Below are 23,621 nucleotides of genomic sequence, written 5' to 3'. Positions count from 1 at the left end.
CGATAGAGCAATCGATGTCCGCTTCGATGTTGAAGTGAGGGGTTAATTTGATGTGAGAGCTTACATACTTTTTAAATTTAAACCAGTTGGTTCTCTGTGACGTCAGCCCGAGGGGGTGATCTGTAGTTTTTTTGCTTTGAAGAAGAGTTATTAGCACTGGCGAATGGTCTGACGACAGGTCCGAAAGCGCTTTGACGCTTATTATATTGCGGGGAATGTTTTTTGTCACCGCAAACTCTATTAGGTCTGGAACTTTCCTGGGGTCTGTTGGCCAGTATGTGGGGCTGCCAGGGGAAACATAGTCTAATTTGTTGTTCGGTTTTATGATTGCATTGTATAATTGCCTTCCTTTGGGAGTCACAAGGCGTGATCCAAAGTGCGTGTGTTTGGCATTATAGTCCCCTGCAGCTATAAAGCGATCTCCAAGCAAATTGTAGAAGTCCATGAATTGTCCTTCAGAAATTGTAAAGCGAGGCAGGCAGTAGACAGCGGCTATGGTGAGGTTCCCGTTACCTGACTGCTTTTTGATAGACGTGGCTTGCACGTAATTAGTTGCAAACCGCCGTGGGCTTTACCGTCTGTATGGTCTGTGCGTTAGAAAGTGTAGCCTCTTATTTGGAAGTTGTATTTGTTTGTGCGGTGCGTCTCTACCAGAAGCATAATGTCGATATGATTATCATTCAGGAACTGTGTTACTTCAAGGTTGTGCCGTGAAACGCCATAGCGTTCCACATTGTTATTCGTAGATTTCCCATCTGTTATTTGAATTGCTTAGCTGCAAGAAGCTGTAACACCATGTTTTGGTTTTGAACCAGTGTTTGTATGGTCGTTTTCATGAATGACATGAATTCCATCATACTTTGTTGCATGGTGACCATCATAGATTCCAGAGTGCTTTGTGGCTGTACTTGGATTTGGTGAGTGTTTCCTAGATTAGACTGGAGTGGGTTTTCCGTCCCTGATCGAAGGGCATCGGCGTATGAGAAGCCCTTCTGGGTATTCAGTTGACCAGATGAGGATCTTGCAGCCGTGCCGAAAAATACTTCCGGCGTCGTACGCGAGTAAGTGTACGCATTTTGCCACGCCCACTTTAACGCCCACAAACCGCCCACAAACTTCAAAAAATCGTACGTGGATATCTGTATCTAAGATAGAGAATTGGGATCTCAGATTTAGATTCCGTAGCTTTGTACGCAGCGCAAGTTTTATACGCACCTATGCCACGCCCACTCTAACGCCCACAAACCGCCCAAGCCTGTGGCGCCCACAATTTTCATGCTAGTAAGTGTACGCATTTTGCCACGCCCACTTTAACGCCCACAAACCGCCCACAAACTTCAAAAAATCGTACGTGGATATCTGTATCTAAGATAGAGAATTGGGATCTCAGATTTAGATCCCGTAGCTTTGTACGCAGCGCAAGTTTTATACGCACCTATGCCACGCCCACTCTAACGCCAAAAAACCACCCAAGCCTGTGGCGCCCACAATTTTCATGCTAAATACAACATTTTAACTGAAATGTAATGGTCTCGTCAACATCTATCTATTGCCACGCAAACTCTAACGCTTTGCTGCTTGCATATCTCCATTTCCCTTTAGTCCCTTTAGCTGAGTAACGGATATCTGATAGCGTTCTTCCCTGTTACAGTTAATAATTATAACTTCAAGGGTATACAAGCTTCGGCTTGCCGAAGTTAACTTCTTTTCTTGTTGTTCATTAATTTCCTTGAAACGAGACCTTTTACAACAATGTGTCTTATGTCAAAAGTTACATTTCACATTACACCTTAAAATTTTATTTAAAATCGTTGAGCCGTTCTTGAGAAATAAGGAAAAAGGCTAAAGAAAATGTAATGAAAAAAACTTTTGCCCATAATCCTAAAACTTTGGTATTAAGACAAATTGTGTTAGAATGGCGTACACAGCATTTTAAAATACCTTTCTAACGACATATAGCACCCTTCTGTAGCTTTAGTAGTTCACAAGTTACAGGTGTGCAAAATTTGGCTATTTATATCTGTTTTCTCGCGAAACTAGCTAGTTTTTCCAAAAGTGGTAGAACTAATGTTTCTTATATTGGTGCGTATTACTAGAACTAATGCTTCTTATATTGTTGCGTATTACTTTTGAACGGAGCATCCGATTTTGACAGTTTAGGTGTCATTAGACGCGTGTTTTTAGGGCGAACACAAGTAGATTAACAGCGGGGGTGTTTATCGCCGGCCCTAACAAATCAAATTTTCTAAATTATCACTTTTAAAATTTCACCGCTGTTTCTCCCAAAATAATTGTTTTTTTTAAGTCTTGGTATGTAATCCTCTTAGTTTTTGCAATACCTTTCGATTGATGTATCTCGGAACAACCGGGCGATTACAGTTGATTTTCATTTCTTGGTGTATATATAGAAGTCGCCTTCGCACGCCCTGCTGGTGCGCTTCGTCACTACGTGGACTGCCGTTCACAGTGACACATGTAGTATACATGAGAACAATACACTTCAGTTAAAATTTTTATTCTAGCATCAAAACTGTAGGAGCCACAGTTTTGGGCGGCTTGTGGGCGTAAGAGTGGGCGTGGCACATTGCTGAAACAAACTTGCGCTGCGTAAGAAGCTCAGGAATCTGCATGCCAATTCTCAATAGCCTAGCTCTTACAGTTTCCGAGATCTCAGCGTTCATCCGGACAGACGGACATGGCTAGATCGACTCGGCTAGTGATCCTGATCAAGAATATATATACTTTATGGGGTCGGAAACGCTTCCTTCTGCCTGTTACATACTTTCCGACGAATCTAGTATACCCTTTTACTCTACGAGTAACGGGTATAACAAGATCTTTTTTAATTTTTTCAAAGATACTTAAAAACGTAGGTGCTAGCGTTATGGGCAAGAATCTACATTCCAAATTCCAAATTTTTAGCTTTTATAATTTCCGAGATCGGACATGGCTAGATCGACTCTACTAGTGATTCTGATCAAGAATATATAACAACAACAACAACAGGGATTTAATGGTGGCAAGATGTTGGGTCGTCCTATTTTCTTAGAATCAAAAAGATATATTTCCAAGGGAATCTCTTCATTACCTTGTTATGTTAACTTTTTATCGCTGCATTAAACAACTTTATCACATTCCCCTGGGACTACATTGAATATATATTTGCTGCATTACGCAGTTTCCCAATGTTAAGCTGTGATAAAAACGCTTTCTTGACAGTAAGAAAGATTATTGACTTTTGCTTTTATTTTTTAAGTAAATTATCTAAGTGCATATTTTTAAGTATGCGATGATATAAATAAATTCCTCAAAAATAATTTTAAAAATGTTGTGAAGCTCGATGAGGGGCTAGCTGGCAACAAAAGTATTTGCCTTTTTAAAACAAACTGTGGATTTTCCTGTGTTTAATGACAATTTTTTAAATCTACCATCGAATTTGTTTACTACCAGCCAGCATTGACTTCAGAATATGGTTTGCTGTTGGATGTGTAGAATTGTGAAAACCAGATTCTAAACTTCTTTATTGAAGCATCTTCTTTAGCTAAGATAGGATTCCGATTAAATATTTTATTGTTCCATATGTTTATATCGCGTTCAAACTAAAAGTAAAATAATTAGTTTCTTATAAGGGGTACAGACTTAAATATTTTCTTTACCATTAGACTTTCTCCATAAATGAAAATTTTCATAAGTGGTCCCATCCAACGGGGACCATAAAATTGATGTACAACTTTTTGCAACAACGGCTCAATTGGGGTAATATATTGAAAAATTTTGAGCTCTCCAAATGTAAGTGAATTAATTTCGAGGCAAACGTATGATGGTCCAATCTTAAAGTTAAAAAATAAGTAAAAAGCTTTAAAAAAATATGTTTATGCTTACTTGTTTGCCACAGACATCCATCCGAAAACAATAAATCTTTCCAAATAGTTCTAACGTATGGTTTAGATGTACTTCAGCTAAATGTTTTAATTTTCCAGGAGTTGGGAACCACCTTAAGAAAAAATATCAATAATAAAATTAAGGCATTGGTACTCATGTATAACTATATAATTGGTAAAATATATTTGCTGCCATGAAATGTAGAGATTTGTACATCCTTCGTATGGTAATATTACCCTGCGCACTCTTTGCAATAAGACAAAGCAGAAATTTTCGAACCAGGTCTGACCAGGACTGACTGTCCGCCTGCTTGTCTGATTTCCTGTATAAAACCTAGACAGTTTGTATAAAGCAGGCTGATTTTAGTGTAATGGGGAGTATCTTGTTCCAACGTATTTGTTATACCGGTTACTCGTAGGGTAAAATGGTACACAAGATTCGTCGCAAAGTATGTAACAGGTAGACCCAGAAAGTTGGGATGCAGATTCTTGAGGTTCAGAGAGAGCGCAAGTTTATTTCAGCATGGTGCCACGCCCACTCTAAAGCCCCCAAACGCCCATAAAACTTGTCTAGCTCCCACGTTTTGAGATTTTTTAAAAGTGCTAATGCAATTTTGTTTGTTTGCCAAAAATTGTCCAAATCGGGTCATCTATTAAGAAGTTAGAAGCAAATGACTAGGAGGCGAGGTTTCGGGAAGTACAATATTGCTGCTTTGCTGTTCCCATCTCCATCTCCCTTCTTCATTTTTATAGACGCTAGTGTTAGTAAAGTCTCGTAAACAGGCGATAGGAATGAACGCTAGGTGGCGTTTTTTACGGTGTGCAACCCACTACTCTCTTAGCTAAGTAACGGGTATCTGATAGTCAAGTTTTTTAAAAAGCCTTTTCAATAATATATTTAGGGTATTCGATTGCGTTGCAATCGTTTGAAAAGTGTAAAAGTGTAAGCAGTTCCAACAACAATTTCCATACAAAATAGTTTTCAAGGCCTACAACACCCCAGCCTATGTATACAAATCTGTTGTACTTGTGTAGAAATAGGGGGTTAATAATGGGTAGGAATTTTATCTTAAATACTAAAAATATACTGAAAAGTTGGGTTTTAATGACAGAAAATATTATAGCCTTCTTTTCACAAAAATTTAAAAGTTGGCGTTATTTTGTACGTCATTTCCTGCAACGATATTTTAAAATAGAGGGCGTTCACAATTCTCGTCTGGCAAACTTACAAAGTTTACACTTTTGCAACGCAATTGAATACCCTAATTATTTTTCATTTATGTCAGTGTGTTAAAGTGTTGTTGAAGCTTATATATAAATTTTGAGGTATTAGTAATCTTTTTAAAATTATAACCAACGAGTTTCAAATTCGTATAGCATATTCAAGAAATAGTTTCTCCAAACATGCAAGTTTTTTTATGTTTTTGTTCTTTGTGAAAACGTAAAACGAATCATGTCCCAAAAGTAATTGGGTTGCCTGAGTTATTAATCGTATGAAGAAAAATTATTATTTTTAAGTCCTTCCTTCTTTCTTATCAAAAAATTTTGAAAATGTACCGGCGGTACAGATACAACCCTTTATGGATAAAAATTCCATGCTTAGTGAGAAGCTATCTGGTTTCAGGAAAAATAGGAGTTGTATTAGTGCCATTACTGATGTAGTTAAGGACATTCAATCAAGGATAGATAAAAATTGGGTAACGTTATTGACTCTACTTGATCACAGCAAGTCCTTCGACACCGTCAACCATAGTACTCTAAGCACCAAGCTAAGGAACCTCTTCAATTTTTAGGACTCTGCAGTTATGCTCTTGAGGTCGTATCTATCAGGTAGACAACAAGCAGTCGTGTCTGGGTTATGTACTTCCCGCATTGTTTCGGTGACTAGAGGTGTTCCCCAAGGTTCTGTGTTAGGGCCCTTATTGTTTTCCATCTATGTAAATGACTTACATAATGTTCTGTCCCTTGGTGATGTCCATTTATACGCTGATAATGTGCAGTTCTATGCTAGTAAGTCCCTATGTCAAGTCAATAATTGTAAAAGTGTGTATAATTTATACTTTTCAAAATTTATAACTGGGCCATTGCAAACGGACTATGTCTAAGCTAAAAAAAAGCAAGTTTATAGTTATTTACAAAAAACCCTTCGACACTTCGCAACTCTCGGTTGTAATAATTGGCAATAGCCCAATAATATATGAAGAATCTGCAGGCAACCTGGGTATCACCTTTAATAAAACGGTAACATGGAGCAAACATATTTACAAAGCAGCTGGGCAAGCATAAGCGCTTCTGAGACAGCTTACTACTTCTCAGTAGTTCTTGCCAACTCAGCTACCCCACCCTGTTTTACGGTGTTGAAATTTTTGGTCATTGCGACACTCAAGATACGCAAACATTAACTGTTGCTTGTAATTCAATCGTCCATCACGTGTTTAATCTTCGTCGCACTTACCAAACTTCCCACTTAGTCAATAATATTCTTGACCTTAGCCTTAGTCAGTGGATTGACCTTAAGACATCAATTTATTTTCAAAAGATTGTGTGCACCCGTTAAGCGTCTTACTTGTTTCAGAAACTTCTTCCAGCTCAATCGCAAAGAAAACAAAACTTTATTATCCCCAAATTTTTTTTTTTCTAAATGCTTTGCTGGTTTTTTATTAAATCTTCTCCCTTTAGCGACTAACAATAAGTGTATCAAATCTTAAACTAATTAATCTAACTAACAGTCATATGACTGATATTGTGCTAAAGGGGGCCCGAAAGTTATTGATGGCTTGGCAGGTCGTTGCGTTGTAGACGGGATCGGCTGGAAACCCAAGTCAAGCCTCTTACGAGGCGATTGGGGTGCACAGAGAGTTTTTCATTGTAGGACGCTTTTTGTTTGTCTATTTCATCTTTTACGGCAAGGTCACTGTGGATGTTTTGGATGCGAATATATCATGGTGCCCCAGTGCTAGCACGCAGGATATACGATTGAATAATGTCTATGTTGCTGCTGCTGGCGTTCCGCCATACCTGGGAGCCATATGTCCAGATGGGCTTGAGAGTGAAAATGTTGAGCAAAACATTGTAGTCCAAACGCAGGGGCGAACGAGCGTTAAGAATCCAGTAAAAGCTGCTGGCTTTTAGTTTTAGATGTACTTTCTTGCGTTCGATGTGTCTTCTCCAGGTTAGTCGTCTGTCAAGGTGGACGCCGAGATACGTTACATCGTTGACTTTGGGAATCTGCGTATTATTCAATGATAGTGGAGGGCATGTTTGCCTGTTAAGAGTAAACGTTACGTGTTTACATTTTTAACCCGCCAATCAGATAGCCACCTCTCTACTACGGGGAAGTTGATTGCTAGCTGTGTTGTGGCTCGTCCTGGGGTTATTTGGTAACCAGTAGGGGCCTTTTTCGGTCTCAGTTCCCCAATGACTTTCGCGATCTCCTTTGGCTGAAACCATGGTGGTAGGGAAATAGATTCAGATTCGATTTGTGGTAGGACAAATGAAGCAGTGGCCTGGTTCGGCTGGAAGACGTTTCTGAGATGTAAAGAAAAAGTTTCGGATCTAACTTCGTCGCTGCGGACCCAGCTGCCAGATGAATTTCTTATCGGAGTGACGTTTTCGATTGCAGAGTTCAGATTTGGGTGAGCCCTTCACAGAGGATGTTTTGTACTGGTTGGCGAAAGTTTTTTAAGGTTCCGCAGCTGTACATTTTCTGTTTCTTGCTTTAGAGCTTGATTCAGTGTGCGAGTGGCTTCCTTAAGACGATGTTTTGATGACGGCGATCTGTTGGTTTGCCAGGCACATCGCAGGAGTTATAGTAACTTTTAATTACTGCTCCTGATGGTGATAAGATTTTAAATATACACTTGATGTCTTCTGTTCGGTTGTTCCAAATGAAATAATCTTTATTGTGGCTTGAGATTCGCGCATAGGTGTACGACGGCACCTGCAGCGCTCTATGCTTATCTTTCGCCTTCTTTCTTATACCACTAAAGCTGTCGCTTATCTATTCAGCAACTACTTTGTAAGCCTGCGTATGTCTATATGAAGATCTTGGAGCCAAGCTTTTTACACATTCACAGTCCGTCTGCCGCTCCGAATAAACGCTATACATTTTAATATAACCTATTCGTGCGTTATTAATTATAAATATAAGGGTGGCATATTTGTTGTCTTCCCCACAAACATTTGGTGACCCCGACATATAGCCATACATACATTCGTTTTCCAGTTACATAATTCGCTGTTGCTAGGCAGGCAATTTATCGGCAAGAACAACAACAACCAAGTTAAGGGTTCCGTTGCATCTCGGCGACGCTTGTTAACCTTCACGTTTTCGCGGCAAAGGGTATACGGTGTTTTGTGGCTCTAACGCGGTCGGACATTTTATTTTATTTCATTTTCATTTAATTTTTTTTCCTTTCTCGTGATTAAAAAATGTCCGATACGGAAAACTCGGTTCGGGCTCAAAATGAATCCACAAGTGACATCGACTACTACCGAGTCAAAGCCCAATCTGTTTTGCGGCAAATGAGCTCGATGAAATGCTATTTAAACGCTGATGCGGTTAATCAGTTTGACGAAGCTGATTTGCTGGCGCGAATGGATTGGATCAATTCCATAAACCAGGCATTTGATTTTGCGCAGACATAGTTGGAAAGACTGGATTTTGCAAAGATCTCGAGCGACCATCGGATTGAATTTGCCGAGGTTTTCATGGATGTGAAGGCCAAACTAAGCCGAGGCTTGGCTGCTCATCGCAAGTCGCAATTGCCGGCTTCAACCGCTGCAAATTCAACATCTATATACATCACTAATAATGCGGATCTTTCTTTTCGATCTAGGAAGCCTCGGTTGCCAAATTTGGAAATTGTTCGTTTTCATGGATCCTACTCTGAGTGGCCGGATTTCCTTGCGACTTTCACTACCGTCAACGGAAATGATGATGAGCTAAGCGACATTGAAAAATTACAATATTTGCGTTCGAGTTTGGGCGGCGTGGCTCTGGAAACCATACGCTCGCTTGAACCCTCGAATGCTAATTATAAAATGGCTATGAATTTGCTGGTTAATCGAATTGATAATAAAGTTTTACACTTTCAGGCACACGTTCAGGCAATATTCGATTTAAAGGGTGTCGAGAAGGGATCTTCGAAGGGTCTTCGGGAGCTGAGTGATTGCATGAATTCGCATCTGCGAGCAATTCGAACCCTGGCCAATACGCAACAAATTTTGGATGGACTTTTAATTCACATCGTCACTCGGAAACTGGATCAGAGGTCGCGGGAAAAATGGGAAGAGGATTTGTCAATCACTGAGCTGTCTACCTGGGATGCTATGGAGTCGTTTTTGGAAAAGAGGTGCAGGATGAACTTAACATGCTTATTTTGCGATGCACGGGATCATTACTTGCCAAAGTGTTCGCGATTTTTAAATTTGAGTCCGAATCTTCGATATAAAGAAGCAAAGAAGTTGCACCTTTGCCTCAACTGTTTGCGCAAGGGGCATAGTTTGCAGCAATGCAAGTCGACTCACTGCAAGTATTGTCTCATGAAGCACCATTCATTATTACACATGAACCATGACCCATCCGCAACATCAACCTCATTTTCATCTCCATCATGCGACCCATCCTCGAGCTCTCAGCCATTACCATCTACTTCATCAGCATTAGTATCATGTTCGCATACATCATCGCATCCTGATCATCATTTACCAAGCCCTCCACCCAAAACATTAAATATTTTGCCGATCGACTACGTGTTCCTTCCAACTGCTATTATCTACGTCAAAAATAGAATTGGAGCATTTATGCCTTGCCGAGCAACTTTAGATTCGGCCTCCCAGCTAAACTTCATAACCTCTCGCTTAGCCAGCCAACTAAACTTGAATCACAGAAGATCGCAAACGTCGATTTCTGGGATAGGAGAATCTTCCATGATCACTGATAAGACTGTCGATATTATTGTGCAATCACGAGATGCAAGCTATCGTGCGGCATTCACAGCGGTTGTGACTCACAGTATTACTGATTATCAACCCCATTTCAATATAAATGCAACATCGTGGAGGATACCGGAAAACATTTCACTCGCTGAACCTAATTTCAATCAATCACAACGAATTGACCTTTTACTCGGCGCTGGGTTGTATTTCGAAATAATTTCTATGGGACAAATTCATTTGGATAGGGCTTTGCCAACTCTTCAGAACACCAAACTTGGTTGGATAGTCTCTGGAGGGTTATCATCGAACGTGCCAACGCATAAATCGGTTTTACAAGCCAGCATCAAGGACCCAGCTGATCATTCCGATGACACACTTTCCGCCATTGTAAAGCGATTTTGGGAAATTGAGGACTTCACTTCGTCTAAGCCATCTTTATTGCCGGAAGACTTTCGATGTGAGCAACTTTTTACTGAAAATTGCATTCGACTTGGAAACGGCCAATACTCTGTTCGTCTCTTGACCACTTCCGGATTCGAATCTTTAGGTGATTCTTATTGCTTGGCTCGTCGTCGTTTCAAGAGTTTGGAAGCTAAATTAGATAGAAACCCAGCCCTGAAAGCTCAGTATTAAGCATTTTTGAGGGGGTATATGGACCTGAGTCACATGTCTCTTGTAACTAAGGAACCGCCAGAAACACAATTCTTTTTGCCCCACCATTGCGTACATAAGCATGAGAGCACGAGTACGAAGCTTCGTGTCGTTTTTGATGGATCTGCTAAATCAACTTCTGGTAGCTCTCTGAACGACTTACTTCTGGCAGGACCAACAATTCAACAAAAAATCTTCAATATACTGCTTCGCTTTCGATTTTTTAAAGTTGCCCTTTGTGGAGATATCTGCAAGATGTACCGTTGCGTGCGAGTCTCGTACCCGGATGATTTCTTGCAGTGCATCGTTTGGAGAGAGAGAGCTCCAGGGAAGAGTTGAGTGTTTTTAAATTGAACACGGTGACTTATGGAACCAAGCCAGCTGCCTTCTTGGCTATAAGGGCCATGCATCAACTCTCTTACGATGAGGAGGAATCATTTCCTATTGGAGCAAAAATTGTTCGTAGAGATTTCTATGTGGATGATTTAATATCTGGTGGGGACTCAGTTGAGGAGGTGAGAGCAATTCGTCGTCAGGTGAAGGAACTACTGTCGCGAGGGCACTTTCCAATTCGCAAATGGTGTTCGAATGAGTCCGCAGCCCTAGAAGGAGAGTCTGAATGCGACAAGGAGCAGTTAATCAAATTTCACGATGGATCGGATGTCGCCAAGGCATTGGGACTAGTCTGGGATCCATCTTCTGATCAGCTCCTATTTCATTTTTCTCAACTGCCAACCAATCAACGACCCACTAAGCGGGTTGCATTGTCGACGATTGCCAAATTCTATGATCCACTCGGTTTAATAACTCCTATTATCACAAAATCTAAGATTGCCGTAATGCGGCAAGCAGCGCCTGCGATCCTCCATGCAAATATTTCTCATGATAATAAACGATGATCGCCTTGGTGACTGGATGATCCTTGGGCAACAGTATCGGATGTCGCCAAGGCATTAGGACTAGTCTGGGATCCATCTTCTGATCAGCTCCTATTTCATTTTTCTCAACTGCCAACCAATCAACGACCCACTAAGCGGGTTGCATTGTCGACAATTGCCAAATTCTATGATCCACTCGGTTTAATAACTCCTATTATCACAAAATCTAAGATTTTTCTGGAATCTCTTTGGAGTGCGAACGTGGATTGCGATGATGCACTGCCAGAGCCCATTCTTTCGTCATGGGGGGAGTTGACCTCACAGTTATCGGTCGTACAGAACTTAAAATTCCCACGATTCGTACTGCAACCAAGGGCTTCCGTTGAGTTGCATGGATTCTGCGATGCTAGCATGTCAGCTTATGGAGCGTGTCTATACTTGCAATCGGAGACCAATGGAGAATCGAAAGTCCATCTGCTCTGTGCCAAGTCAAGGGTAGCTCCACTGAAGTCCTTAACAATTCCAAGATTAGAACTTTCCGCAGCGCTTTTATTGGCTGAGCTAAACGTAAACGCCAAGGAAGCCATAGATTTCGATTGCACCTTTCATTGCTGGTCGGACTCGTCCATTGTGTTGGCGTGGATTCGGCAACCTCCGAGGGTTTAACGTTTTCGTATCAAACAGAATCGCGAAAATTCAGGAGATGACGAAAGACATGTCTTGGCATCACGTTCCTACAAACTTGAACCCGGCAGACGTCGTATCGCGAGGATGTACCCCAAGAGAATAGTTGGAACATTCCATTTGTGCTAACGGGCCTCCATTCCTTCTGCAAAGCTCGTCAAATTGGCCGTCCCTGATAGACTCAGTACAGGATCTTCCAGAGAGCCGTTCTGTGGCTCTAATTGGGGCAGTTCATCAAACTGCAAATTCCTCAACTCTTTCGATAAGTTGCAGCGCGTATTTGCATACATTTATCGATTCATTTCAAATTGCAGAGCCAAATCCTCGCCGTTGAAAGGTCGACTTTCGGTGGAGGAGATCAACTCTGGAACTGTACTTCTTCTGAGGAGCATCCAACAGGTTAACTTGGGGAAGGAGTATGGATCTTTTAGCCAGGGCAAGCTGTTTCCACAGAAAAGCAAGCTGGTTTCGCTTAGGCCTATACTAGGCTCCGATGGGTTACTTCGCGTGGGTGGAAGGCTTCAGAACGCAAACTTGGACTACGATACGAGGCATCCGATACTGTTGCCCAAGGATCATCCAGTCACCAAGGCGATCATCGTTTATTATCATGAGAAATATTTGCATGGAGAATCGCATGCGCTGCTTGCCGCATTACGGCAAAGGTACTGGCCGATTGGAGGCCGCAAGTTCGTTGCCAGCGTTATCAACAAATGCGTCCGATGTTTCCGAATGAAGCCTGTTACTTGGGAGCACGTCATGGGTAGCCTTCCAGCAAATAGAGCGCAGCCTAATCCAATCTTTTCATACCACAGGAGTGGACTATTGTGGGCCATTCTATTATAAGGCAGAGGCCAGAAATAAGGCACCCCACAAGTGCTATATCGCCGTCTTTGTCTGTTTTTCCACGAAGGCTGCTCATTTGGAAGTGGTCCAGGAACTCACGACGGATTCTTTCATCGCAGCGCTGAGGAGATTCATCAGCCTTAGAGGCAGTCCGCATACCATTTGGAGCGACAATGCTACAAACTTTGTCGGTGCAAAGAGAGAGCTTGCCGAGCTGAAAGAGCTCTTTTTGAGCGAGCAGCACACAGCATCGATATCTTCCGTCTGTTTAGCTGATGGGATCGATTGGAAGTTCATCCCTCCGCGTGCCCCGCACTTCGGTGGTTTATGGGAGGCCGCTGTGAGGTCAGCTAAATTTCACTTCTACAGAGTCGTCGGTGCATCCATCTTAGCCATCGATGAATTAAGAACATAAGAGCATATGAGATTTCTGCCATCCCTAACACCCGTCCACTCAGAAAATGCTGAAAGCCTTGAGGTGCTAACACCGGCGCATTTCCTGAAGGGTTCCAGCTACACTAAGTTTCCAGAGCCTGGCATTACTCATCTCCGCGAAGACCGCCTCAGCAGATGGCAGCGGGTTACCCAGATGCAGCAACATTTCTGGAAAAGGTGGAGCAGCGAGTATTTGTCCCTACTTCAAGAGAGGAGCAAGTAGCGCGTGGAAACGTCTAACATCAAGGTTGGACGCATAGTTTTGCTTAAGGAGGACAACGTTCCACCCTTGAGATGGCAGCTTGGGTGCATCCAGGAAGTCATACCCGGCGGGGACGGAGTCATCAGAGTAGCTATGGTCCGTACAGCTACGGGTCTGATCAAGAGAGCCGTCGCCAATCTAGCCGTTCTGCCCATCGATTCCGAGATAGTTGGAACCTTACCTCTTCCAACGGGGGGAGTATGTTTGGAGCAGATCGCCAGCGCCTAGTCATGCGCGCATAGGTGTACGACGGCACCTGCAGCGCTCTCTGCTTATCTTTCGCCTTCTTTTTTATACCACTAAAGCTGTCGCTTATATATTCAGCAACTACTTTGTAAGCCTGCATATGTCTATATGAAGATCTTGGAACCAAGCTTTTTACACATTCACAGTCCGTCTGCCGCTCCGAATAAACGCTATACATTTTAATATAACCTATTCGTGCGTTATTAATTATATATATAAGGGTGGCATATTTGTTGTCTTCCCCACAAACAATGTATGTGTGGGCGTGCATATGCTAACAAAGTATTTTCTAGAGCTCTGCTGAGTGGGTGTCGTTTAGCAACATCCTGCCTTGTGCTGATGTTGCATTTCTTTTATCGATCCTATGTGGGACAACGAACGGCTAACTGCCGGTCACTGTCCAATTGAAAAAGGGTAGCACGGGGAGGTTTAGGCGGTGGCGTAGTTGATGGTACCGTTATGGTAACTCAGGCGCCTCTTTTATAGGACTAGCCGTTCAATTTGCAGATTAGTTTTGAAGTGGTTGGCTTGCACGTCCCTGCCTAGTGGTGTTGAGATAGTGACTGCCTGCACGAATACTTCTTTAAGAGCATCGGTAGAGCAATCGATGTCCGCTTCGATGTTGAAGTGAGGGGTTAATTTGATGTGAGGGCTTACATACTTTTTATACCCGTTACTCGTAGAGTAAAAGGGTATACTAGATTCGTCGGAAAGTATGTAACAGGCAGAAGGAAGCGTTTCCGACCCCATAAAGTATATATATTCTTGATCAGGATTACCAGCCGAGTCGATCTAGCCATGTCCGTCTGTCTGTCTGTCCGTCTGTCCGTCTGTCCGTCTGTCCGTCTGTCCGTCTGTCCGGATGAACGCTGAGATCTCGGAAACTATGAGAGCTAGGCTATTGAGATTTGGCGTGCAAGTTCCTGAGCTTCTTACGCAGCGCAAGTTTGTTTCAGTAGACTGCCACGCCCACTCTAACGCCCACAAACCGCCCAAAACTGTGGCTCCTACAGTTTTGATGCTAGATAGAAAATTTTAACTGAAATGTATTGTTCTCATCAATACCTATCGATTGACCCAAAAAAAGTTTGCCACGCCCACTTTAACGCCCACAAACCGCAAAAACCTGTGACGCCCACAATTTTCATGCTAGATAAACAAATTTTCACTGAAATGTATTGGTTTCGTCTATCGATTGATCCAAAAAAAAATTTGCCACGCCCACTCTAACGCCCATAACGCTTAAATCTGTATACCGCCGGTAGGTGGCGCATTTTAATCTCGCTTTGCTGCTTGCATATCTCCATTTAGCTGAGTAACGGGTATCTGATAGTCGAGGTACTCGACTATAGCGTTCTCCCTTGTTAAATTTAAACCAGTTGGTTCTGTGCGACGTCAGCCCGAGGGGGTGATCTGTAGTTTTTGTGCTTTGAAGAAGAATGGTCTGGCGACAGGTCCGAAAGCGCTTTGACGCTTATTATATTGCGGGGAATGTTTTTTGTCACCGCAAACTCTATTAGGTCTGAACTTTCCTGGGGTCTGTTGGCCAGTATGTGGGGCTGCCAGGGGAAACATAGTCTAATTTGTTGTTCGGTTTTATGATTGCATTGTATAATTGCCTTCCTTTGGGAGTCACAAGGCGTGATCCAAAGTGCGTGTGTTTGGCATTATAGTCCCCTGCAGCTATAAAGCGATCTCCAAGCAAATTGTAGAAGTCCATGAATTGTCCTTCAGAAATTGTAAAGCGAGGCAGGCAGTAGACAGCGGCTATGGTGAGGTTCCCGTTACCTGACTGCTTTTTGATAGACGTGGCTTGCAAGTAATTAGTTGCAAACCGCCGTGGGCTTTACCGTCTGTATGGTCTGTGCGTTAGAAAGTGTAGCCTCTTATTTGGAAGTTGTATTTGTTTGTGCGGTGCGTCTCTACCAGAAGCATAATGTCGATATGATTATCATTCAGGAACTGTGTTACTTCAAGGTTGTGCCGTGAAACGCCATAGCGTTCCACATTGTTATTCGTAGATTTCCCATCTGTTATTTGAATTGCTTAGCTGCAAGTAGCTGTAACACCATGTTTTGGTTTTGAACAAGTGTTTGTATGGTCGTTTTCATGAATGACATGAATTCCATCATACTTTGTTGCATGGTGACCATCATAGATTCCAGAGTGCTTTGTGGCTGTACTTGGATTTGGTGAGTGTTTCCTAGATTAGACTGGAGTGGGTTTTCCGTCCCTGATCGAAGGGCATCGGCGTATGAGAAGCCCTTCTGGGTATTCAGTTGACCAGATGAGGATCTTGCAGCCGTGCCGAAAAATACTTCCGGCGTCGTACGCGAGTAAGTGTACGCATTTTGGGTATTCTGATGACGCGTTGCTGTTAGTTTTCGCATGCGGTCCTTCATCTCCTTGTAGATCGGACAGCCCCTGTAGTTTGCCGTGTGGTTACCTTGGCAGTTGGCGCATTTTTTCTTTTTGGGGTCTTCTTTGTTGGCAGGGCAGTTAGCCGAATTGTGGAAGTCTGCACAAGCTACACAGAATGTTCGAAGCGAACAGTATGCCCTGGTGTGTCCATACTCCTGACAATTTGTGCATTGCACTGGGCCGTTCCTTTTATGTGGCTCTTCCACGTTAATTCTTCAATGCAATAAGCATTGCAGGTTATAAATGGGGTGCACTTCTTTTTTCTTCAAGACTGCTGTCTGGCTCCAGCTCGACCCTGAAGAGTGGGTGCGGCTCTTTTTTCCTGTTTATAATGTTACTGACTTTCTTTGCAAAAAACCCTTTTCTCCTTGAGAGCATCGATAACTTCCTTGGCGGTTAGGTCGGGCTCGATTCCTTTTAGTACCACTTGCAGGCCCTTGCTGCTTTTTAGTTAGTACGTGTAGTAGCTTTTCCTAGCTTCCTCCACGTATTTGGACACTGCTCGGAAATGTTCTTCAGGTTTGGTCTGAAACTTGGTTTCAGGATATCCCCTTTTGTAACCGGAAGAACATGAAAGTTTCCGTCCCCGGTCAGCGGAACAATTTGACGAGGGCATTCGAGATTTTCTCCCTAATGTAAATTGGTGGTTAGGTTTCGGTTAAATCTCTTGAGCCTGTTTTGGTTCCCGGGTAATTTATTGTCTATTTGAAAACGGTTTATTTTTGACTTGTTACCGCGGTGTTCTGCCTGTTAAGCTTACGCTTGATATGGATCCGGTCTAATCCGGTCTGTATGGTCCGGCCCGCTTGCTGAGTTTTGTTATACCCGTTACTCGTGGAGTAAAAGGGTATACTAGATTCGTCGGAAGGTATGTAACAGGCAGAATTAAGCGTTTCCGACCCTATAAAGTATATATATTCTTGATTAGGATCACTAGCCGTGTCGATCTAACCATGTCCGTTTGTCCGTGTGTCTGTCCGTCCGGATGAACACTGAGATCTCGGAAACTACAACAGCTAGGCTATTGACATTTGGCATGCAGATTCCTGAGCTTCTTACGCAGCGCAAGTTTGTTTCAGCAGCGTGGCACGCCCACTTTAACGCCCACAAGCCGCCCAAAACTGTGGTTCATACAGTTCTGATGCTAGAGTACAAATTTTAACTGAAATGAATTGTTCTCATCAATACCTATCGCATAAAAAGTTTGCCACGCCCACTTTAACGCCCACAAACCGCTCAAACCTGTGGCGCCTACAACTTTTATGCTAGAAAATTTTTTTTATTCAAATGTATTAGTCTCGTCAATACCTAGCAATTGACCCAAAAAAAGTTTGCCACGCCCACTCTAAGGCCCATAACGCTTAAATCTGTCTACCGCCCACATAACCATATATTGTGATCAGGGGTAGGTGGCGCATTTCAGTGTTGGTTTGCAGCTTGCATGTCTCCATTTCCCTTTTGTACCTTTAGCTGAGTAACGGGTTACTGATAGTCAAGGTAGTCGACTATAGCGTTCTTCTTTGTTTTGGTTTTGATTTGTTGTCGTGGTTTTTGTTGCTGTTGTATTTAGAGCTGCGGTTGCAGTCGATTCCGAAATAATAGCCGTAGATGTGGTTGTTGTTGGTTTTTTTGCCGTAGCTGTAGTTGTTGCTGACAAATTTAGTGCGGATGTAGAAGTTTTACCGTTGCATGTTGTTGCATCGCCAGGTGTCGAATCTGATGTGGAGGGTTTTGCAGTGCTGACTCCACGCCGTCGGAGTAGGGGTAGCAGTAGGTAAGCATGGTGAGCAAGATCGCGCTCTTTGGCTACCGACCGACATTACGGTCGTTTTTTGCACTTCGCTATCACGCGTTGAGACATACGAAAAGTAACTGTCTCTTCGGCTCGCGGATCTTATTCGCTCTTTATTTTGTGTGTAGCTCATTGAGCTTTTATTAGCGTGGCACTTATTTATTATTGTAAGATAAAATAATTATGTGCTAGTTTAAGTCATTACACCGATTTTGTGAGTTGAAACCTAAATTTCTTTGGGTTTTAGCGTCTTTTTGCTTATTTGAAAGTAACCAGTTTAGTTTTTGGGTTTTTATTTGCATTTAACTTTTCAACTTTCTTGCATTTTTTGCGGAGCTCGCACGAGACCCGTCCGCTATCTTCAGCTGTCACGAAACAGCTCGAAAATACAATTGTTTGTTAATGTGTTATTCTTCTTGCCGCCATCGCAATGTATTTATTATTATGGCCAGTGCTGCTCCTCACACTTGTAGTTTTTATAACTCGTTCGTTTTTATTTAAGACCAAAAGGTCTTTCTTTATTAAGTTGCCAATTCCGAATGTTTCGCTTAAGCTTAGGTCTGGTTGATGGGCATTCGACAGCAGCGGGGGAAAAATGCTGACAACGCCATTGCGCATATATTCACCACGCTGGCAACCAATTAAATCAAAACACAGGCCCTTAAGGCGGCTTGTGCTGAATGGGCAGTTGAGATGCCAATGTTCTCATAGACTATTTCTTGCCCATTAGTTTTATGCGAATATATTAATATTCCCTCTTTAAGCAAAAGGGGGTATGCAATGCGTGCGACATTTAGATCGTATTCAAGTAAGTCGGCCTGTGTGTGAAACATGCCAACACAGCGACAGTTGTATGCTGGGTGACCAATGCACTTGAAAATGTGATGGCCGTTGGACTTCAATATATTTATAATTAAATTTTATTAATGTACAGTGTGTACTCGATATGTGCGCATACTACAACACAGTGGCTGAGGTCCGGAAGGCATTACACGGCTAAGTCAAGGCGTTCGGTTTCCAACTTTGTCACGACCACACCCTGGCGAATCGCCCGGCGGGTCTATCAGAGTCAAGCGAAAGAGGCCTGCGACGAGAAACCGTGAGCTCGGGAAGGAAAGTTGTCTAAGACCCAGCGTACCTTGCGCGACCAAGCAGGACCTGGCGTAAAGGACGAGCGGTGGATCGATTTGTGGTTTCAAGAGGCGTTGGCCTGGAAAGCCCTGCGATTACCGGCGAAGTTCCCGAACAGCAACTGCCCAAATCCCGGAGTGCCAGAAACGCCAAGCTACTAGTTAGGAAGGGCGAGCAATCCACCCGTTAAGGCATTCAAGAGGCGTTGTCCTGGAGAAGCCCAGCAGCAAGACGGGACATCGGCAGCGACTCCAGCAGACATCATTGACATCATAGACATCATTGGGAAGCGCGGGAGCGTCGCGGACGTCAAGCATTAGGGTGAAGCCGGGTGGAACGTTCGTCTGCGCTAGGCGTAAAGCAAAGTGAACGTTAAGCTTCGTGGCGTTAGCCTTGACTGTCAGCGCGATCTGAGCAAGAACCTAGCGGGACCCTCCGGGACAGAGCAAGGGACAGGTATTGCCTCGAATGGCGTTGTCCTGGGGAGCAAGGCTTGCTCCCCCTAGTCTGAGAACGGTGACGCTTCCCTATGCCCGCGAGGCCGAGCTCTCTGCGAGTCCAAGGCGCGACAAGCGACCCGGAGGCAACGCGTCGGCAAGCGAGCAGAGGCGGCCACTACGAGCATCCCGAGACACAGGAGCCTGCGGTCGTCAAGTCAACGCGTCGACAGGCCAGGACGAGGAACATCAGCAGCCTGTGGAACCAGAGCGAGGAGATACCGGGACCAGTCCAGCCACACACCCGCTGTATTAATAACACGAGAATAAACCCACTGTTACCATTCGAACCCTGTGTTTTCTCACTGATCTACGGGACAGTCACGTCATATAAATTTGCAATCACGAATCTCGTAGCGAGCAGACCAACAAAATCAGTTCGTTACATCTGGAGCCCAACGTGATTGTCCCAACAGTGAGAGCAACACAGTAAAAAAAAAGAAGTGGATATACCGCCTTAAGAAGAAGGACTTTGCCCATGTCGCACAGAGACTTAATGTCACCCAGGAGGGCAGGCTAGACGACATGAGGAAGGCACTATCGAAATACTATTCAGAAACGGAGAACGACCCACAAATCGTCTACATCAAGGCCGAGCTGGAAGCAACATACCACGAAAGAGCCGGCCCAAGCATCACTTTAACGAACGCTGAAGGGGACAACCTAGTGGCAAGCCAGAGCATTGACAACATGCAAAAAGACGTCCACAGGAGAGAGTCAAGCCAGGATAGGAAAACAGCAGCGCTGACCCCGAGACCAAGCCAGTCGGATTATGAAAAGGTCGCTAAACAGGTCCGCGAATGGTCATTCAGGTTCGACGGAGCGGAAAAACCATTTGAATTCCTGGAGCAGGTAGAATGATCCGCTTCAGCGAGTCGTTTAAGGACTACATGATCGACATGCAGACGATGGTGAGGCCACTTAGCTAGTCTACAAAAGAGACATTAAGGATCATCAAAGAGAACTGCACCCCAAGTCTAAGGATCTTCCTAAGCGCGTACAAAGTACCACAGCAACAGAGACAGCCAAACAGTACATTGTGGAGGCCGCCAAGCAACACACAGAGGCCACAAGATGCTAATCATATCACAGACCCGCAGGAGGCCTGTCGGAAATGTGGTGGGAACGGACACTGGGCTAGAGGGTGTCGAAACAAGGTGGGTGTCAGGAGCGTTTATTGCTTCCAAGGATCGGGAAATGGCCAGCGATCTCAGCCGCAGAGAGGCGAGCGGGGATCGCACAATGTTACCTCTCCAAACTAACGGGCATCTTATCGAGGAGGAGCAGAAGTTGTCCGCAGCTGTGATGATTGGTGGGAACATCTACAAAGCCACAATCGACACCGGAGCAACGGCAAGCTTCGTTAGAAAAGAAATGGCGGACAATATTGCTGCTCTAGGAAGGATTACAAGGACGAGACGGCAAGTTAGGTGGCCAGACGGAAGATGCGACGGAAGTAATGAGCAGCTCGAGGTGCAGGTCAAATTCGGCAACAAACAAGTGACCATGAGCCTGTTGATTTTACCCGGAGTAGTGGATCCGTTGGTGTTGGGACTAAACTTCCTGAAACAAGTCGAAACCGAGATAAGGTGTGCTGGACACGAGATAACAATACCAGCCAGGAACCGACACAATGGATGGCTCGAGGAGAAGCTATCGGTAGCAGTTGTTCCACAAGAAAACGAGATGACGATACTACAGCGTTCCTGGAAGAAGAGCTGGCAGACTTCAGCACAATGACGGGAACATCGAATACGGCAGAGCACCAGATCAAAATGATGAATGACAAGCCAATCAAGCAGAGATACTACCCCAATAACTCAAAAATCCAAGGGGAAGTCAACACAAACGTGGACGAGCTTCTCCAAATGGGGTTCATAGAGCTTTCAAAGAGCCCATACATCTCCCCCATCGTGATGGTGAAAAAGAAGACAGGCAAGTGGAGGCTGTGTGTCGACTTCAGACAGATCAACGCGAAGTCAGTGAAGGATGCCTACCCAATGCCCCGCATAAACTACATCCTGGATCAACTAAGGAAAGCGTGGTACATCAGCAGCTTGGACCTGAGGGATGTATACTGGCAGACGGTACCAGGCCTATATGATAAGAAAACCCTAGGTACTGGACGAGCTACGAAGACCCCGGAGGAAAACGCCAGCAAGCTGGCGGAGGTAATTGAGATCGTACGGCGAAATATGGAAAAGGCATCCCACTATAATCTGAGAAGGAGGCAATGGTCACCAGCGGTGGGCGACATAGTGTGGGCCAAGGAACATAACCTGTCCAAGCGGGTGAAGGATTCGCTGCGAAACTAGCCCCGAGGTACGATGGCCCTTACCAGGTTGTAGATTTCGTCTCTCCGGTGATCTGCAAAATTCGCCGCACACATTCAAAGAAAGAGCGGACCGTTCACGTTGGCGAGCTCAAGCAACAGCAAAACAGACACATCAGATGACTAACAAAAGGTCACAAGGACATGGATAAGGATTTCACATTGATCCAGACTATGCGTCAGGACTAAGCGAGAGTCATTCACATGCCACGCAGAAAGAACAATCATAAGGATGGGTCACAAGGACGTGGATAAAGATGGTTGGTGATCCCGACCGCAAGGCAAAAGGATTCAGCGTCGGGCATTTGCCAAAGTCATTCGTGATTACGCCAGGCGGAAAGGACACTTACGAGGACGACACAAAGACACTAGTAACGATAAGGGATTCACCCGCAAGGCAACAGGTTTCAGCGTCGGGCGCGAGCCAGAGTCAACCGATTACGCCACGTAGAAGGAAGTATACGCGGAGGGAGACAAGCAACACAAGTCGCGCAGTCCAGACACACACCGTAGCATCCGGAGATTCTATACGGAATGCGCCGGACGAGCTCGTCTAGTTGTTACCCGACGAAAAGGGGAGGACGGTGCAGGATCAGATCAACACCGTAGCCAGCTGGTCACAAGAGACAGAAACAAGCATCGCACCAACATTTAACTGAGGAATAAAAAAAAATCAGTTAGTTACGAACTATACTGCGCGAAGTGCACCTCCAATACTTATTTCGGCAAGGAAAATCTGAAGCGGCTACTCACGAGGGCCGGCAAAACCATGGACTTTCAAATAACACCAGCGAAGCAGCATTAGTGGTAGTAATCCCAGCCTCAAACGTCATATGCTTACCCATAACCGGGAGACGAATTCGATGAAATGTTCCTACTGCAGGAAGGAATTCCGATCTGAAAATATTCTCAAGAGGCATGAGCGTGGTCACTCCAGGGATGTTGTCTTTTACAAACCTTGCTCTTTGGTATTTTTATACATGAAATGCGTGCGGCGGCACAAAAGGCGCATTCGTGGTAACCGACAAGCATCGATGGAAGAGAAGTAAATGCCAGTTCAACCAAAAGTGCTACTCACCACGGGCAGAAAAGCCCTGCGGCAAACGAAGGCCAAACGATATTCAAAAGCCGCTGGGGCCATTGTTCTTGGGGTTAAGGACAACGAACGGCATAAGCAAGAGGGAACTAAGAGAATAAAATGGAAAAGACAAATCAGCCAGAGTCTGTGCGGGCAGATCGAAAGTAGCAAAATCACTACAACGCTTCACCGTCGGTATCGATAGTCGATGAATTATCGATCACGCACGGATAATGTGACCAAATGGAGGAACCAAGAAACTCAATGGAGTTAAAAGCGTCGAGTGAGCATCGAGGGGAGGGAGCGCCGCGGGAATCGGAAGGAACATCACAAGGACTCGAAGGCTAAGATGTGCAAGGAAGCGCCGGAGAGTAGGAACGAGTTTTAAATGTTTCACGAAGTAAGAGGGGAAAGTGAGGAGTTTAATAACTCCCCACAAATCTAAGCAGCAGCATCAGCAGATGGCCGGTTGCTTACCAGATACGCGGCGAATTCGAGTAGTAACGGCGCGGCGAGGAGCGGTTGGAGAAGGAGAGAGTTTGGAGAC

At 44.2% G+C, this 23,621-nt stretch overlaps 1 protein-coding gene across 1 annotated transcript in view; it reads right to left on the bottom strand.

The window, feature by feature from the left end:
• nvd (cholesterol 7-desaturase nvd) overlaps positions 1-23,621 on the bottom strand; it is a 455,974-nt gene that overhangs the window by 7,140 nt on the left and 425,213 nt on the right. The window contains exons 4-6 of the mRNA XM_070995657.1: positions 3,883-3,994; positions 3,657-3,830; positions 3,448-3,599 (exon numbers count right to left, since the gene is read on the bottom strand). Of these exons, the coding sequence (XP_070851758.1) occupies positions 3,448-3,599; positions 3,657-3,830; positions 3,883-3,994 (438 nt within the window). The remainder of the gene's footprint in view (positions 1-3,447; positions 3,600-3,656; positions 3,831-3,882; positions 3,995-23,621) is intronic.

This window comes from Drosophila suzukii, chromosome 3, assembly GCF_043229965.1.
Source record: "Drosophila suzukii chromosome 3, CBGP_Dsuzu_IsoJpt1.0, whole genome shotgun sequence".
NCBI classification, from domain to species: Eukaryota; Metazoa; Arthropoda; class Insecta; order Diptera; family Drosophilidae; genus Drosophila; species Drosophila suzukii.
This window is presented reverse-complemented; position numbering and strand designations above follow the sequence as displayed.